The sequence below is a fragment of the Parasteatoda tepidariorum genome, chromosome 10 (genome assembly GCF_982258835.1).
Source record: "Parasteatoda tepidariorum strain Cologne lab strain chromosome 10, Ptep-v5.0, whole genome shotgun sequence".
NCBI lineage: Eukaryota > Metazoa > Arthropoda > Arachnida > Araneae > Theridiidae > Parasteatoda > Parasteatoda tepidariorum.
Genome location: NC_141764.1, coordinates 75,865,611 through 75,885,348, shown reverse-complemented (window position 1 = coordinate 75,885,348; position 19,738 = coordinate 75,865,611). Strand labels below are relative to the sequence as shown.

Here is a 19,738-nt window from a genome sequence, read left to right as displayed (position 1 = left end):
TTCGTAGCCCATAGGCTGCAACCATGAGCTAATGCGGGAATTATTACTGTATTGTATATTAATTTTCTCGCTTTTTGGTTGATACCCCATGATTTTTGGTAGATTTTTTGAAGCGAATTTAATAATGTTTTAGATTTTTGTTTTAGAAGATTAATGTGAGAACCCCAGTTTAATTTTTTGTCAATGACTACTCCTAGATATTTAAAATGATTAGAATGTTTAATTTTAATATTGTTGATTTTAAATATTGCACTGCGATCTGTGTTATAAAAGTGGATGTAAACTGTTTTTTCTATAGAAAGATTTAGAGCATTTTGAATTAGCCATGTGTGAATTTCATTAAGGGAATTATTTGTAATCTCTTCCAAATTTCTCCTTGAGTTGGCAAAAGTCAGTATAATCAGATAGTCTGCAAAAGCTTGGATCATATAATTTTCAGAATGTATGTTAAGCAAACTATTGATAGTAAGATTCCATGCTGTAGGACCAATACATGACCCCTGGGGACAACCTTTTGAAATGTTTTTAGTTACGTAACCTTGATCTGTTGAAACAATTGCTTGTCTATTTGTGTTTATACTTTCTATGAAAAGGCAAAGATTAGAGGGAATATGATGTTTTGACAACTCATGATTAATTATACTATATTGAATGTTGTCAAAAGCACTTTTAATATCTAAAGATATAGCTGCAACGTGTTTGTAATTATTTTTTAGGTGTGTTAAATTATCTTTAAAATTATCCAAAGCTAAATGGACTGACTTGCCGAATCTAAAACCGTATTGAAAATCTGAAAGGGCGTTTACATTTTCCAAATGAAAATTTAGTCTTTTAATAATAAGTTTTTCCAGAAATTTACCCAAGCAAGGTAGAAGGGTGATTGGGCGATAAGATGTTAAATGCTTTGGATCTTTGCCCTTTTTTAGAAAAAGTAAAACCTGACCTTTCTTAAAATGATCTGGAAAATAATTTAGAGCAAGACATTTGTTGAAAAATTTAAGTATTAAAGTACTGAAAAATGAGAATAAAATTTTAACTACAATGTAATCTATTCCATCGATGCCGGGTGCTTTTTTGCTGTTAAGAGACTTAATTAGGCGTTGTAACTCATTGTGTGTGAATGGGGGATCCGGTGTGTTATTACTGTAAATTAATGGACGTGTAGGAATAATATTATCGTCAGGATAAAGATTTTTGAGAATGCTGTTTGCTTCGTCAAGTTGAGAATTGTTGTTGTATATATTTGTGAGTATTGTTGGATATGAATTTGTTCTAAATGTAGATTTATAATGGGCACCGTAAATATTCTTAGTGTTTTCGCAAAGAATCTGCCAACTTTTATATTTAGCTTGTATAATATGTTTTTTATACTCTGCTCTTTTTTTCTTATAAATTGTTTTATATTTATTAATAATCTCTGTATCATTTGATCGTTGAAAGCGTCTTTTAATTGCTTGAAGTTCTTTTTTGTAAATTGTTAACTGTGTTGTCCACCAAGTGGCATTTGTTGGACGATGAAAAAGTTTAGTTTTGTAAGTTTGTTGACAACTTATAAAAATTTTACTAATTAAGTTATTCGTAAAACTGTTTAGGTCTGAATGATTTTGTATTGTATTTAAATCATCTATTAGGTCTAGGTTAAAAGTTGAAAAAACTTTTCTGAACTTATTGTGATTTCCGTATTTCGTTTTGAATCGCGTGAATGAGGAAAAAGAGAATGTGTTATTTACTTGGATTAATATGTACTTATGGTCAGAATTACTGTTTATATCCATTACATTCCATGTTGTGGATGTTAAAACATCTGGATTATTTGTTAAAGTAAGATCAGGAAATGATGAAGTTAAGGAGGTTACAAATGTCGGTGTCGCGGGCTGGGTATTAAGAATTTTCAAATCATTAGATGTTATGAAATCCAGTAAAGCATCGCCCCTGGCATCACTGTTGTTATATCCCCAGAAGTCATGATGAGCATTAAAATCCCCACAAATTAGAGTAGGTGAATTATAAAAATTTTTGTTGCTGTAATAGATTAAATCCTTCATTAAATTTATTTCGTTATTACTTGGAGAGTTATAAAAAGAGATTAATATTAATGGAGAATTATTTGATGAATTTATCGAAATCGAAACTGAATTTTGTAGGATATCTAACTGTAGAGGAGTTATTGTTTTATTTGGTATGAATATACCACTTTTACCATCTGCCGACACGAAAAGTTTCCAAAAGCTTGGGTATCCTATTATTGTTCCTTTAGGAGAATATGGTTCTTGAAAACAAACTATATCGATCCCGTGCTCAACAACCGTTTTTTGCAATAAAAAGATAGCTGCTTTGCACCTTTGAAGATTAATTTGTAGAATGTTAAGTCCGTCAAGATTTGTTGATATAGTATACTGTTTTATATCATTATTAAATTGATTAAGCATTACTAAATGAAATTAAGTTGAAATGCTTAGAAACTAAAGTTTAAACAAGAATGAAAGTTGCCTTAAAAATTTAAAAATAAATAAAATGAGGAAAAGTAAGAAATGGAAAGAAAAAAAAAATGGAATGTAAAAAGAAATGAATAAAATAAGTTAATAAAAAAAAGATAGCGCTGAAAAAAAAACTAATAGAGTTAAAAGTATCACTAGATATAGAGAAATGTTAACAAGCAAATATATATGTCTTTTTAGTAGGGATTTGTGTAGACTTGATTGGATTGACGTAGCTCTTTAAGTTCGTACAGGTAAGTTGGGCAGGAAGGTGAGGAGGCTCTGTGATTACAGTCGAGATTTAAATTGGAGTCTTTGTTGGATGAGTGACAGTTTATACAGTATTCTTCTTTTTCCGTGCAATGTTCAATACTATGACCTTGGTATCCGCACTTCTCACAATAACAGTGTGACTCAATACATGTGTTTTGGTGATGGCCTATTGTCTGGCATTTTCTGCATCTTAATAAGACCAGTCTTTTTTTAATTGTGCAACGTTGTAGTCCAGCATAGAAATAATTAAGATTCAAAAGCTTGATGGAGAGTTTTCTGTTGACTCTTATAATAATATGTCTCTTAGAATTATCTCTTTTATGTGGGATTTCTTTGGTCAGTTTGATGATATCGTAGGCAGGATCGAAATTGCCATTGATTTTTATCAAGTCAATAATCTCAGTTTCTGTGAATGTGGTAGGTGTGTTGAGAAGAATTAGAGAGAACAACTTTACGTCTTTGTCGTGATATTGGATGCCTGTCTTTTGTAAGGTTGAGAGGACCGTTTCTTTAAGTTGATTGTTATGAAACTTTAGTTCTAGCATCTTGCTGTTTCTGTAGACTTTTTTCACGGGCAGTTTAGGTTCTTCCTGAATCAGCCTTTCCACGATATCAGTTGTGGAGCAGTCTTCTTGTGGTCTTACTATTATTGGTTTTGGTGGTATTATTACTCGTGGAACATCAACATTGATAGAGGTGGTATTTTCTAATTTTTCGAGTCTTGCGTTGATGGTCCTTAGATTCTCTTCAATTTGATTTAGTGGGTTTGAGGAGTGAACATTTAATGAAAAGTCAGCAAGTTTTATTCGTATGTCGTCAATTTTCTTGTCTAAGGATGTTTGGAAGTTTCTAGAGTTTATCAAGTCATGAGTTTCTTGTTCTGAAGTTATCTTCCTTATTTGTTGAATTGCGTTGATACAAGCAGATCGTGGTTCCTGCGGAAGGAATATTTTCTTATGATAGCTGTAGTTGACGTTTTTCTCTATTATTTGCAGAAGGCGCTCGATATCCGTTTTAGTCTGTGACATGATGGAGGTATTTTTGTTGTTAGAAGTTGGAGTATCACTGATGATGTAGTCGTTGGTTACCGGAGAAGTATGTTCATAGACAGAAGTGAGATCAACGATTACTGAAGGTGATGTATTAGTATCAGGACATTGTATGATTTTATTATCTTTTCGATGAGAATTTTTTGGTCTGGAAGGAGTTTCTGTGAGTGAGATATTGTAGTCAATTCTTTGAAAGGTTTGTGTAACTCTGCGTTGGGATCTTGTTGATCTTGCAGGATTTTGACAATTGTCTGTAACTTGTGAATTAGCCATGAAAGAAGGTAGTCAATATGTAAGCAGAGATTTTTGTCAGTCAATGCGTAGAGTCAATACGTCAGAGGAAAATGACGTTTCGAGAAACTAAAGTATTAGTTACCAATTTTTTAATTTTTTATTTTAAATGGCGAGGGTGAGTCCCAACCAGTTACCCAGAAAAAATCATTCCAAGAAAGATGTAAAAATTTTTATTTAAAAAATTGATTTGATGTGATGCTCCATTGATGCTAGTGTGCGCCGATGCCAGTGATTCAAAGATTAGTGAAACAGTCGAAAATTATGATAACACTGCATTAAGTGCATAAAAACAAGTTATGAGGAAATCGTGGGGTATTTACGCTTAATGGCAGCGCTAGGCTGAATGAAAACATGAGCGAAAACAATAAAGTATTGCTTATGTGAATTAAGATATATTGTTTAGGCTAAAAAACCTATCAGTCTAGTTTAAGAATACTACCATCGTGTCATTAAATTGTAAATTTATGATTTACCAAGAGAATTACAGCAATGAAACTGTAAACGCAATAAATAAAGAAAAACGTTATTGCGGCGCTAGGCAGAGACAAAAATATTAAGGTCATTACATTATCAATGTTAATTAATATGATAATTGCAAGAACTAAAGCATTAATAGAAATACACTAAACAAAAAACTAATATAGTCGAAGACGAAGCTAGACAGTGCTAGACAATCCTAGTTAATTGATACAAACAATGATAACTAGTATTGAGCCACTGGCAACAGCACACAAAACATGAGAATAAATGAAAACCAAAATATGTATCAGTTAAAATAAAATAAAAGATAGATCAATAACTATACTGAAGATAGATAATAAGAAGAAATAAAGAGGAATTACAATGGGCCATGGAGTGTTACAGCAATGAAAATAATTACTTTAAGGTGATAGGTCATCGCTGTGCTAATGAAACATAATCAAACTTAATGATATAAATTAAAGTGGTGAGAGTAGATATGGCAATTTATTAATTAGTACCGGTCTTGAATAGTTGGCCTGAAGCTGTCCATCATTGAGTTGATTCTATATTTCAATCATTTGATTGGGAAAAAGAATACTAATTGACCATAAGTTATGTAAAAAAATACATGAAAGACTTAGGTCGTAATAAAAGTACACACAATACGTAATTTAAAAAAAAAAAAAAAAAACATGTGATTAAACTACTATTAGAAAATATGAATAGCCATAACATAAGTAAAATGATAATAAAAAATGCGTTGGAATAATGTATGTACAATAGGAAAGGAAGAAAGGAAAAAATATTAAAGAATTGTAAACTCTGACTTTAATATTAACTGAATACAACATGGAATTGGAAAAGATATAGAGCAGCATAAGGTCTAATTTATAGAAATTTAATAAAAGAACTTGGATGGCACGTGATTAAACGCATTTAACTGTATCTGAAATCATGAAGTTTGTTTACAAATTGCTATGGAGAATAGAACACCGTTAACATTGAAAAGTGAGGTCTCTATAAAAATCTATGAAAAATCAAGGGATGGGAGAAAATTAAAAAACAGGGTTTCGGGCAATAAAGGACATTTAGGGGAACAACAAATATAAAAAATAGATTGAAGCGAGAACATTAAGACATTAATTACAATGACCAAAGTCAGAGTTTACAAATGGTAAAATTTAACACAGCGATAGCCTATTCACATTTACGACACTTTTAAAATGATATTGAAATAAAGAGTACCAGACCGCCGGAAGATATATAAGTTATAAAAACTGAAAGATAATCGCATGGGTGAATGAAATGATGTGTTATAAGTTAAAAATGGAAAAGTGTTAGTAAAAATAATTGATTTCAAAATTACCATTGAAATCAGTTAGCATTGAAAGACATGTTAATATGGCGGTCTGGTACTCTAAGCCTACATCAATGGAACATCAAAAACTGAAAATTAAAAATGGATAAGTAGACCTCCCTGAGGCTGGAAAGGACTCACCGTAGATGCCTTTGGGAATTACATGTTGTTTTTATGTAGATTTAGCTGAGTAAAAGAATTATATGATGGTTTTAAAAGAATATTTATAGAGCTCCAAAGAGTTGTTGCATCAAGCGTGGGAACTAGATCTCTCTCGGCTCCGTGACTTTGGTTCACAGGTGCCCACTGGGTAACGCGAAGTGGCATCTGGCATCCTCTAAGGCGAAACGAATAAAGTTCAGTACCTGCCATTCGGAAAAAAAAAGAGAAAAAAAGAAGATAAAATATTCATTCATATTCTAGTGCTAGTATGCATTGCATGCTATCGATGAAGTGCTTCCATAACCAATTAACAAGTGTTAACTTAATAGGTTTATTAGAAGTTGAGAAATCTAGCCTGTGAGGTGAAAAAATTTGAATTGAGAAAAACAGATATAAAGGTAAAACTTAGAATAAATTAGTATTTAAGTTTGCAAACGATTCCAGTTTAGAAAGTAGGTGTGTTATTTTTTTGTTTTCAGTGAGCGGGTTTCAATATTTTTGCTGTATGTTTTTGAGTATTATCTCATATCTGGCGTCAAATTTCTCAGAATCAAGCAGGTCATAGCTCATTTTTTTTTCAAAAAGAAAGAGAAATCTGGAATTTAATTAGAAAAAGTACTCTTGTACTTAAATCATTGAATATTCTTTTTCGTTTATTTCTAATAATAACGTTTGCATTCGGTTTAAGTCAGATCCATAAATCAAAATTGAATTTTTTTTTAATTCTATATTTCCCTCATTCTTTTGAATAATTAGAAGAACTGTATAATTCGAATATTCTATTTCAAATTTAGCTCAAATAATTGAGGTTTTCAAGAGCATTAACGACTCTGCCCATGGACTTTTTTACTGTTCTGGAACAAAAGAAAGCATGAAGGTCGTAAAATATAGAAGACGTTTTCGTGACTTGATTTCAAAGAAGAAGAAAAATTCGAACATTTCGGAGATAATTCCAATTATTGTTTGATAAAATGATAAAATGTAATATTATCCTTTTCAGCATTCGTAATCACCATGGTGATCTAAGGACTTCTAAGTTTTGGAGACGTAAGGCGAAGGTGGGGGGTGGTGAAGAATGTAGGGCAAAATTTTGTAAAAACATTCCTTCTTAATATTTGGTTTATAAGGGTTGAATTCGTATCAAGGTTAAGAGTGTCGTGTTCTCAAAACGTATGGAAAAAAGTGATGTGAAAATTCCGAAATTTGTCATACAAAGCGTTGCTACAGAATTGTAAGTAATTTATGCAATTTAATGCTTTCGTATGATCTATATGCTATACCTTTTTATAATTTTTTGTTGCAATTTATGCGATAAAAGGTAATATTATGCATTATTCTTGCGATTTTTCGCAACTATAGTTGAAAAAATACATTGTCGTATGTAGTATACTATAACTATAACTCTTAGTAGTATACTGTAACTATAACTAGTAGTATACTATAACTCCTAGTAGTAACACAATAGTCCAACTTTGCACGGAACTTGCCAAGTAACTTCGCTCCTATAGGAGCGAAGCTGGAAAGCCGAGTCAGTTCTACGAATTCAATAAGGTTATTAACAGCGATGGAACGTGCACCCAATAAAGTAAAAAGTGGTGTTTAACAGAAAAGACTAATCAATCAAAAAGTATGAAAACTTGCAGAATTTAGTTGCCTCTTACTTTCAGTTTCTCTTTGTATTAAAAAACTGTAAGAACAGCTGCCACCGCTGCTGGGGTGTTTAACTTTACGTTTACATTTTAGTTTGTTATGTAAAAAATATAAATACTTTGGAACTTGACATTATGAAGGTTTGTAGAAAAATGTTCAGGAACTAGGGAAAAAAATCAACATTCCACGATTAGTTTGAAAATTATTAAGTGGTAAACTTGTAGGTAGAAAAAATACCACGAGGCCCGCTCTGTCGGACGAAGAAATTCAACTAAGGACTATTTTTGTTTATGAAGTTAACTCGACTTTTTTTTTTTAATTCAAATTTTTACAAAAGTTATTACTATTCCAAGGGATTTTTTGCGCATATTTTCCAATTTTTTTGCTATATGTTACATTTTGATTTTCAGAGCAAAAAACTTAAGAACTTAGGAATTTGAAATTACGAAAGTGCGTAGTAAAATGTACAAGGGGTATGATGAAATAAAAGAGTTACTTAATTAGGATTTGATTATTATTTCTATAATTGTTAAGTTGCCGGGATAGTCTGTGCTTGGATCCATGTACAAGAGGTCATGAGTTCGATCTCCACCAACCGAAAACTCCCAGAGTAGTAAATGGTGATTGGTGTACGTTAAATCTGTCGAGTCACAAAGTCCTCCATGTTCTCATACCTCTGGGAGTACTGAATTGGAGATTGATCGTTCTCTGGTTCAGATCAAAATTATGATGATCCGTGGATAAATGAGTCCGCCCTATAAGCGTGATGTGGCTTAAGTTGTATTCTTGGCCATAGATGGCGCCACTGAAAAACAAGAAACGCTTCCTCTACCTTAAATTGCTCAAGCAGGTTTTATCAAGCAGGCTGCTGGTATTGGCAAGTGGCATTAGAAATAACAGCTACATAATTGTTAAACTTGTAAGTTAAAAATACCCTACTCTCTGATCTACAGTTTATTGATTTGCTGAAGACCATTTTCCTTTATGAACTTAACTTGCGTCTAAAAGTTATTACAAGTTTAAGAGTTTTTTTCTGACTTATTTTACATAAAAAAGAAACAACTTTTTTTTTATTTATTCATTATTGTAGAAAAATTTATTTGCATCTCGCCTGATGTTCATTTTATAGTACTCAAAATTGTCAAAACTAACATTGGAAGTAACTTAGAAAAATCGAGTTGATATAACAATTAATTTTTCAGATATTATATTCATTTCATGCAAATTTTATCTTAAAATGTATTGCAAGAATTTCTTGTAAAACTTTCAAAGAAAGCAGATAAGATTCAATGTTTTATTTGATGTTACATTGTTATTAAAAAACTGCTGCCTTTACGTTTGACTTTTTAAAAAAAAAATTATGAGAAATTCTTGCAACACTTTTAAAGGAAATTTTTTTTACATAAAATGAACATGATATCTGGTAAATTAATTGAGACTATACTTGAGGATTTAACTCAATTTGGATAAATTATGTACAACCAATATGTACAATTTAAATCTTATCCTCTATCTTAATGCAAACACAATCTGGAAACAGTATTATGGAATACTCCAATGATCAGTCATGAACAGACATACAGACAATTTGTTTTTATATAAATAGGGAGAAAGTGGGGTACCTCAATAGTGTTGAAATTAGTTCTATTTTCTTGCGAATAAACTTTAAATAGCACTTTACTAGTCAAGAAGTTAGCATATTGGCGTGTTGCATTTCGCAGCATCTATTTAAATAAGTTTATTTTACCCTAACTCTCTAAATTATTTTATGTAAACTCTCTAATATTCTATTATTCTTAAAACAAGCCTCATTTATCGGTCATTTTATTTACAAAAATTAATGCTGATCCAGCTTATTATACACAGTTAAAGATTCATAAACTAACAAGCCATTATTATACATGAAATTTGTCTTTCAGAAAGCATTTCATCGAAGACAGGGACACGGCTTTCAAATTCCATCCATGGCAGACCAGTTCGGTCTTAGGTAAATTCCAAAAGGTATATATCTTATTTTTTATTCAACTTTCTTCCTCACAGTGGTTTCACACTTGAACCACTTATTTTCGAATTTTTTTTAAAATTCTATAAATGTTATTAACAGTAAGATTAGAGCCACTATGGCTCAGGGGATAGAGCGTTCGCCTACCAATGAGGTGAATCGGGGCTCGATCCCGGTGATGGCTGGTCGATACGAATTCCGCATTCGGCTTGCATCGACCACAGTGCTAACGTGAAATATCCTAAGTGGTAGACGGATCATGGGTTAGAATCCCTTTGCCATCAGGCTAACCGTGGGATGTTCTCGTGGTCTTCTTCTCCATGTAACGCAAATGCAGGTTAGTTCCATCGAAAAGTCCTCCACGAAGGCATATTTCTCCTAGTACTTAATCCAGGAGTTCCCTTGTCTTCAGGATTGGGCTCAAAATTTCAAGGCTACGGAATTGAACATTAGTAGTCGTAAACCCGAAATTGGCTCGACTGTATAACGGCTGTTTTAAAATAAAATAAAAACAGTAAGATTAGAGTTGTGACTTAGGGATAGAGTGCTCGTCTTCCAATGAGAACCAGGTGCATGTCTCGGCGATGGCTGGACGATGCGAATAACTCACCCGTTTCGCACCGACCACAGTGCTGACGTTAATTATCCTCAGAGGTAGACTGATAACGGGTCAGAGTTTCCTTGTTGTGAGGCTAACCATGGGAGGTTTTAATGATTTTCCTCTTCATGTACCGCAAATGCGGGTTAGTTCCATCAAAAAGTCCTCCACGAAGGCAAATTTCTCCCAATACTTGATCCAGAAGTTCCCTTGTCTTCTGAATTGGGTTGAAAATTACAAGGCTACGTTGTTGAACATTAAACCCGAAATTGGTCTGGCTGTTCAAAGACGGTTATAAAATATAACAGTAAGATGACTTTAAAGTTTGAAAGGAATAGAGATGAGCGAAATCCTTCATTTTGCTGCATGGTATATGCAAGGGAGTGCGATGCCTTGACTGATGTAAAAGCATTGACATCTAGACTCGGGATTAATGTGGTGTGCAATTATTTCCGAAATATACGCAGAAAACATTAAAACTTAGCTAATAGTGCTGACGTAAACTGTGCTTAATGGTAGACGGATAACGGGTTAGAGCTCGTCGCCATCAGGTAAACCGTGGAAGGTCTTAGTAATTTTAACTTCTGAGTTACACGAATGCTTGTTAGTTCCATCAGTTCAGCTTGTTAGTTTGTCCCAAAGTTCGGTACAGGAGTTCCCTTTTCTTCTGGTTTGGATTCAAAATTACAAGGCTACGTAGTTGGTAAGTCGTAAGCCCGAAATGAATAGGGTTTTTTAACACCAGTTATGAAATAGAATATAAAAAATTCAATGAAATATGTTTACTGAAAAATATTCTAGACTATACACCTGGGTCTTCCTGAAAGAGCAATTCATCATCTTCACGACACTGGAGCCGCCACTGAGATTTTAAGGTTTGCTAAAAATGTGAGACAGTTCGATAACAACTAATGTCCTATTTTTGGAAAAATGCAATATTTATTTATTTATCGTTTCTATTACTTTTTTCTCAGGTTGAAAGCTGTGAAAAAATCAGAAAAGTTACGAGTCATTTGTTTGGACTTCTGGGAATAAATATATACAATGTGAGTTCTTAACTGAAAACAAGCACATTAACTCTTTGACACAGAATTTTTATTAAACGTACTTTTCATATTTTTTCTTTATTTTACATTAATTTAGGCCGAAACAAATGGAAAATATTAAATTTAGCATTTTAATAATTTATGTTTATGAAATACAGCATGAAACAACGTTGACTTTTTCAGTCTTAAATGCAAAATCTTCCAAACACAGCTCACTTCCAAATAATAATGTTTCAAATTTGCAGTTATTCAGATATAATAGACCCAGTTAATCATCATTGAAATTTCTTTAATTTACAAAATCAATTGTGGATAAATATTTGCACATGAATGAAAAAAATATTATTTCTCAAACAACTTTTTTTTTCGGATTTCATATTTTAGTACAAATATAATTCCTATAATCCAGCAGATTTGTTTTAGTAACTATTAATCGGTTTTTTTTATAGTGAAAAAAATGCCAAAATATATTTTTGCTTGCAATTAGACAGAATGAAAAAATTATTCATGAAAGGGATACCGGTGTGCCATCTGCTTCAAAGGGTTAAGACTGTAGTGTAATAATATAGGGGTACAAGATTAATAAAATTTGCATCCCAAGCATTAGAAGACTATTTTATGCTGAAGACTAATAAAATGCTTTAACTTTTGCTTTCTTTTTGTTTTAAAAAAGTATTAAAAAAGACTTTTGTATCAAAATATGCCACTAGAAGGGATATATTTTTTACAAACTAATATTTAGTGGTCGTAATGTACTGTAAGGAAAAAGAAATATGGCAGTCAATTTACTTTAAACTAACAAACAAACAAAAGTTTTTAATTTGCTAACAAAATATTTTATTTTTACTTTAATTCAAAAATAGAATCGTTTTCAGTTTCAAGACTAATTATTATTATTTAAATCGTTGGAATAACGTGAAGGTTAAAATATCTCTTTTCTTAACTGGAAAATATCATCATCCCCTTCATACTATAGTTCAGTGTTTCCCAAACTTATGACTTTTGTATACCCTTTTGCATTTTTCGTAACGCTGTGTACCACTAATAAAAAAATGAATTTATTTTTTACTATTAAAAAAATTGCACAAAAGTTAAAAATCACAACTGGCTGTTGACATCACTAATTATTAACTGCTAATTCTGCATAAAATAGCCAATACGTAATCGTAAATTTTCATGGCTAGCTTTGTTTTTGAATAAGAAAATTTTAAATTTTCGTTTGTTTCAGGATATTTCGCATAAGAACGCGTACCCCTCTAAACTGCTCCCGTACCCCTGGGGGTACGCGTACCACACTTTAGGAAACACTGCTATAGTCTAATAAGACTCTTCGATTCTATTGTTAACATAAAATATTCTACATTTAATCAGATGCTTCGATCTTTGATTATGGTTAAAATATTGTTGAAAATGAAGTTCATGAAAGTTTGACGCCCAATAGTTTAATTTTATTGTTCCGCCAAACAAATATTTAAAAAAAAAATAATAATTTCACAATTTTGAAACATGAAACATATTTTTTTAGAACATAATCGAAAATATTCGAACTCATTTGCATTGAGTAAAAGAACAAATGTTAGATTAAAATAAATAAATGTTATATTAAATTGCTGGTTCTAGGCTGGCTGCTATTGTTTTTAATCGTCCACATATTCATGAAAAAAAAGAAAGCACAGAATTTAACCCAATAACTGTCAACTTTCTCAAAAAGCCTAAAACTAGTTATACAATTATTTCCTTCTTAGAAATTATGTTAGTAACAAGCTTGTAAAAAATAGATCCCCTTTAAAGGCATATTTGGGTGCAAAAAACTTTGTTAATATTTTTAAAGCGAGGAGAAAGCAAAAATTAAAGCATTTTATTAGTCTTCAGTATAAAATAGTCTTCTAATCCTTCCAAAAATACAAATTTTATTAATCTTCTATCCCTACGTTATTAGCTCAAAGTCTTAACTCTTAGACGCAAATGAGACACCGGTGTCCCTTTTTATAAATATTTCTTCTTCTGATGCCTTAACTGCAAGCAAAAATATGTTTTGGTATCTTTTAATCATTAAAAACATTCTAACAGTTACTAAAAAATCTGTTTGATTATCGGAATTATATTTGTACTAAAATTTAAAATCCAAAAAATAAAAAATTCTGAATAATTTTTTCCATTCATGTTCAAAAATGTATTAATAATTGATTTTGTAAATTAAGGAAATTTTAATGATGAATGTCTGTTGAAATATCAATATAATTATTAGTTTATCGGAATTATATTTGTTGCTGTTGATATCATATATATAATATCAATAATACTGTTATTATATAATATTTATAAATATAACATCAATAATACTGTTGATATTATATATATAAAAAATGTATATTAGACTATCGGAATTATATTTGTACTAAAATTTGAAATCCAAAAATAAAAGTATTCTGAATATTTTTTTTTTCCATTCATGTTCAAAAATGTATTAATAAATGATTTTGTAAATTAAGGAAATTTCAATGATGAATGTCTGTTGAAATATCAATATAATTATTAGTTTATCGGAGTTATTTTTGTTGCTGTTGATATCATATGTATAATATCAATAATACTGTTATTATATAATATTTATATATATAACATCAATAATACTGTTGATATTATATATATAAAAAATGTATATTAGACTATCGGAATTATATTTGTACTAAAATTTGAAATCCAAAAGTAAAAGTATTCTGAATAATTTTTTTTCCATTCATGTTCAAAAATGTATTAATAATTGATTTTGTAAATTAAGGAAATTTCAATGATGAATGTCTGTTGAAATATCAATATAATTATTAGTTTATCGGAATTATATTTGTTGCTGTTGATATTATATATATAATATCAATAATACTGTTATTATATAATATTTATATATATAACATCAATAATACTGTTGATATTATATATATAAAAAATGTATATTAGACTATCGGAATTATATTTGTACTAAAATTTGAAATCCAAAAAAAAAGGTATTCTGAATAATTTTTTTTCCATTCATGTTCAAAAACCTATTAATAAATGATTTTGTAAATTAAGGAAATTTCAATGATGAATGTCTGTTGATATATCAATATAATTATTAGTTTATCGGAATTATATTTGTTGCTGTTGATATTATATATATAATATCAATAATACTGTTATTATATAATATTTATATATATAACATCAATAATACTGTTGATGTTATATATATATAAAATGCATATGAGACTATAGGAATTATATTTGCACTAAAATTTGAAATCCAAAAAAAAAGTATTCTGAATAATTTTATTTCAACTCATGTTCAAAAATCTATTAATAAATGATTTTGTAAATTAAGGAAATTTCAATGATGAATGTCTGTTGAATAATCTAGATCTAAACAACTGCGAATAAGTGCAATTTTGAAAAACGATTGCTTGAAAATGTTTGAAAGATTTATTTTTAACGCAGATATAGACACTAGTGTTTCATGACGTATTTCATAAACATGCATTATTAAAATGATAAATATAATAATTTTCTGTTTTTGACCTAAATTATTACAAAATAATGAAAAATGTATTAATTCTGAGTCAAAGGGTTAGAAGTCGAGCATTTGATTATTTATTATAGCTTATAAATTTTTACCTAAGATCTTCCTAATTATTACTTACCGTCATTACTTTGTGCAGGATTTCGCAGTTTTTGAACTTTGATATGTAAAAAAACTATGTTAATTCAATCTTTAGTAAAATTTATCGATATTATATTCATAACTGGACTCAGACGAGTGAATTTGACCAATATTGGCATTATTTGTATGTAATATTTACGAATAATAAGTCAAAGCATACCTTGCACAAAGTAGCCCCCAAATGGGGCTACTTTGTGCAGCGATAGGAATTCCGTTTAATAATCATGTTTTCAGTAAAATATTGATATAAAATTGTTAAAAAAGTTAATTGTTGACATTTTTAAAGACAAAAACATCAAGATATGTAAAGATATTAGTTTGAAAATAATTTTCAGAGTTAAAAAAACCATTTTTTTGAAGAATTTTTTCTTAAAAAGAATGTTTATTTCAAAACATTTGAGTTTAATCAAAAGGAAACCATATGCTTTTTTTAATATTGAAATGGATGATATTTCAAAAATAATAATTATTACATATTCATTAACATTTATAATATTGATAAATTTGAACATAACATGCTTGAATAAACATGACAGAACTTGCTCTTCAGTTTCTGTCAAAATCACCTGATGTCCAATAAAATATATTTTTATGAGTTAAATCGTTTGATTAATTCATTAGAAAAATCTATGTAGAAGAAAAATAATAGTTTACCAAGAAGTTTCACGTGTTTCTTGTGAATTTTATTAGAGATAGTATTTCTGTGGATTTTGTACTTCCGAGAAGCTTCTGCAATCGACATACCACCAGCAACTGCTTGGAAACATTGTTGCAGCTTTTCTAAAGTTCTAGTTTCTCGTTCCAGGTATTTTTTTATAACATCTGACCATTTTTCTGTCGAAAAAAAAAACGAATGAAACTTTGCACAAAGTAGCCCCAAAGAGCATTTTTTTCATTTTCCGTTTATTTGTTATTAATTTTCAAATTTTTTTAACGCTAACATGATATAATTGTTTATTAATGTATAAATAAAAAATTTTGCACTTACGACATTTGTTTTATCAACGTCTTTGCATTTCACAGCTAAAGTTTCCACGCACACTTTTCGACATCCGACGTCCTCGGAAAGTTGTTGACATTGGATGAACGAAACACACTCTGAGATTGTTTTAAAATTCGAAATTTTTTTTGTAGTAATAGAAGAGACTTCTATCTTCAAATTCCACACATTTTAACGTGAAATAAGCATAATACTGAATAACAGCACTTGAAAAATGCCAAATTCGAATTTGCACAAAGTAGCCCCGAATGACGGTATAAGATTATTTTCGTTTTATCTACCAATTGCCATTGTAATTTGAGGATTTCAGAAATTTCTATGGTATTCCGAAACCTTATGGTCAAACAATTTACCAGTGGAAAACTGTGAATTCACGAATGAGATCAAGATTTTAAGCATATTGCAGATTTCTTTATCCGTTTCTTTTCTGGTTCAAAATGAAAAATGTCTGCTCACTAGTTATTAAATAGTTGATAAATACCTTTTGGATTTATTATATTTTTCTGACGAAACTCTCGATCATAAGATAATCTCAATCATTGTGTTGCAGCTAGCTAAAAATGAATAAATGATAATAATGAATAAATATTACGATATTAATTAACTTAAATCAACATAAAATGTAACAAGAATTTTCGCTTTTTTTCAGGTCTCCCGTAAAAACAAGACTTTTACTCTAGGAAATCAAAAGCAACGTATTTCTTGGTAAGTGATTGAATGAATGTTTGTTTAGACTAGAAGTTCAACGCCTTTCTGTCTGTGGCACGAAATCTGCCATAAAGTAAGACACTATTCTGAAACGAGCATTATTTTAGGGTTTCTATAAGTTTTAAAAAAATTTAATAGCAAAGAGGAGGTGATAATCTAAATCATCTTTGACTACCACTAAATGTTATTTGTTGTTATTAATGCCTGTTGCCATTACCATCAAGTTTGCTATGGGAAACCAAGTGATTTTAAGCGATCAGAGGGAGATTTTCTTGTTTTTCAGTGGCGCCCCATCTATGACTAAGAATACGACTTCAGCCACACACACGTCACAGCCCGATTTACAGGGAGGACCCAATCATACTTTATTCATTCATCCACAGATTGTAACTTTGATTTGAATAATTAATCTCCAATTCAGTATTACCAGAGGTATTGATTTGTTATGGGAACTTGGAGGAATTAGTGACCCCGACATATTTAACGTTCACCAGTCACCATTTAATACACGGTGGTTCGTAAGCCTACGGGATTCGAACGTATGGACATGAGCATAACGTCCTACCAACCAGGGTATTCCGGTCAATGTTATATTATAATGTATTCGTATGAAAGCGTTGTCTTGCCAGGCCCTACAACGCTCAAGCAATATCTATAAAGTGGATTAGTCGTAAAAGAGACTGTCGTTGTAAGGGACTGAGGTTCGATCCTCAGTGGTGGCTTAAAGCCCACCAAGCGATGGGTGCCATCTTGTTTGGGAAGTAAAGATAGCTTGAGCACAATTTTGACCAAATTGCCATAGCTGTTGGTGACGAAATAGTGGAGTCCTACATACTATGATTCCTCTATCATACAACAGGCTGTTTCGAGGAAGCTTTATTTATTTATTAAAAAAAAGCTTACTAATAACATTAATATGAATTTAATGCACCTATAGAATTTTTCTAAGAACTGAGTTTTCCGAGTATTTATTAAATATTGACATCCTTACTAACGTAAATTTACTACCCTTCTACCGTGTATTTATTAGATATTCATCATGTTAATGATGAATATCTAACCACTGCACGTACTGTGTAGTGGTCAGGGAGCAGACCTCACATCAGAAACGTCCTGGGTTTGAATCCCGGACAAAGCATGGATGTTCATATCATTCTCTGTACTATCTGTCCTTACTGTGGGAGAAACGTTGGCCCATCTAATAGGGTGCCCCTGAAAGTGTGGCCATCACATCTGCCCTTCTAATACCTAAATGACGAATGTCAATCGGGTGGGCGTTGAAAAAAAACGAACAATGAAAACGACTTCAGCCACGCATACATCGCAGTCCATTTTATTGAGAGGACCCAATAATACTCCATTTATTCATCTACCGATCGTAAGTTTGACCTTAACCAGAGAACGATCAATATCCTATCCGGTACCCCTAGATGAATTTTATTTTATATTTTACATCCGTCGTTGAACAGTCGACCCAATTTTGGGTTTACGACTACTGATATTCAACTCTGCAGCCTTGTAATTTTGAACCAATCCAGAAGACAAGGAAACTCCTGGATCAGTACTCCCAGAGGTATGATTTGGTATGGGAACATGGAGGACTAAGTGACTCGACAGATTCACCATTTACTACACGGGGAGTCTTCGATCGGCAGGGATCGAACCCACTAACTCTTGGACATGGGCCCAATGCCCTACCAACCAGGCTATCCCGGCCTACCCCCTAGAGGAATTGATTTGTTATAGGATCTTGGAGGATTTCGTGACCCCAACAGATTTAACGAGCACCAGTCACCATTTAATGCACGGAGATTCTTCGGCCGGCGGGATTCGCACTCACGTTTCTCACGAACACGAGTCCAACGTCCTACCAACCAGGCTTTCCCGGCCATATAATGTTTGTTCTCTTAACAATGAATTTGCTATGATTTCGCACTCTAATTTTTTTTTCTTTCCCTTAAATTGTGCATATTGAGCAATTTAACTGCGAGGTAATCATGCTAGTAGCGTAGTATTTAATTTGATGACAAATTCATTCAAGATGATTTTTTTTCATTTTTTTTTGGAAAGTCTCAATTTGAGAAGGCAGCTTTAAATGTGTATTTTTAATGATATTTATGTCTACGCAGCAATGTTTATGAAAATGATAACCAGAGGGATACCAACAAGTTAAGGATATTTGAAGTTCAAAAATTAGTGGAGTCAGTAGCCCAAGAACTTATAAATTTAGTAAGATTCATATTTTAAAGTTGATTTCATTGAAAACCTATGTCTCGTAACTTTTTACAATTGATGTTATTATTTTTACTTTTCAGTTTTCATCAACCACTGATCAGAACACTTCAACATTATACAGTTACAAATTAGGAAAGTAAGTAAACATTTTACATAAAATAAACACACATCGTTAGCGTTCATAGAAACGGAAAATGCAAAGATATGTGTTTAGCTGTATTATTTTCCCGGTATACACACATTATCCGATATTTATATTTTTTCTAATATACCCCAATTTGGTATTGTTGTAATTCGATTATAATCAATAATAATAATTAAAAAATTCGTCATCGTCAATAGCTCGACAGCCCAGGCTGGGCCTTGGCCTTCTCAAGAAGTTTTTTCTGGGCTACCCTTTTTCCTGCTAGCGTTTTCCAGTTTCAAGTTTTTAAGACCAAAAGGTCTTTTTCATGCCATCTATCCATCTCAAATCCTATCTGCCTCTTTTTCGTGTACCAACTGATCCGGCATTGAAAACTCCTTTTGTGGTACAGTCTGATAACGTGGCCTGCCCATTTTATTGTTTATCATTTAATGAAGTTAATAATTCCAGGTTCATTATATGTGTGATAAAGCTCCAAATTTGTTCTTTTGCACCATTTTTTTGAATTCCTCCAAAAATACTCCTCAAGACCTTTCTCTCAAAGCAGGGGTCTGTCTAGGTTTTTTTTAAAAGGTACCTATTT

At 31.4% G+C, this 19,738-nt stretch overlaps 1 protein-coding gene across 1 annotated transcript in view; it reads left to right on the top strand.

The window, feature by feature from the left end:
• Positions 1–7,087: 7,087 nt before the first annotated feature.
• The window catches only part of LOC107437308 (uncharacterized), a 36,487-nt gene continuing 23,836 nt past the window's right edge, over positions 7,088–19,738 (top strand). Inside the window, exons 1-7 of the mRNA XM_016049285.5 lie at positions 7,088–7,305; positions 9,644–9,725; positions 11,126–11,212; positions 11,299–11,370; positions 16,717–16,772; positions 18,905–19,004; positions 19,091–19,146. Coding sequence (XP_015904771.4) covers positions 7,247–7,305; positions 9,644–9,725; positions 11,126–11,212; positions 11,299–11,370; positions 16,717–16,772; positions 18,905–19,004; positions 19,091–19,146 — 512 coding nt within the window. The 5' untranslated portion in view covers positions 7,088–7,246. The remainder of the gene's footprint in view (positions 7,306–9,643; positions 9,726–11,125; positions 11,213–11,298; positions 11,371–16,716; positions 16,773–18,904; positions 19,005–19,090; positions 19,147–19,738) is intronic.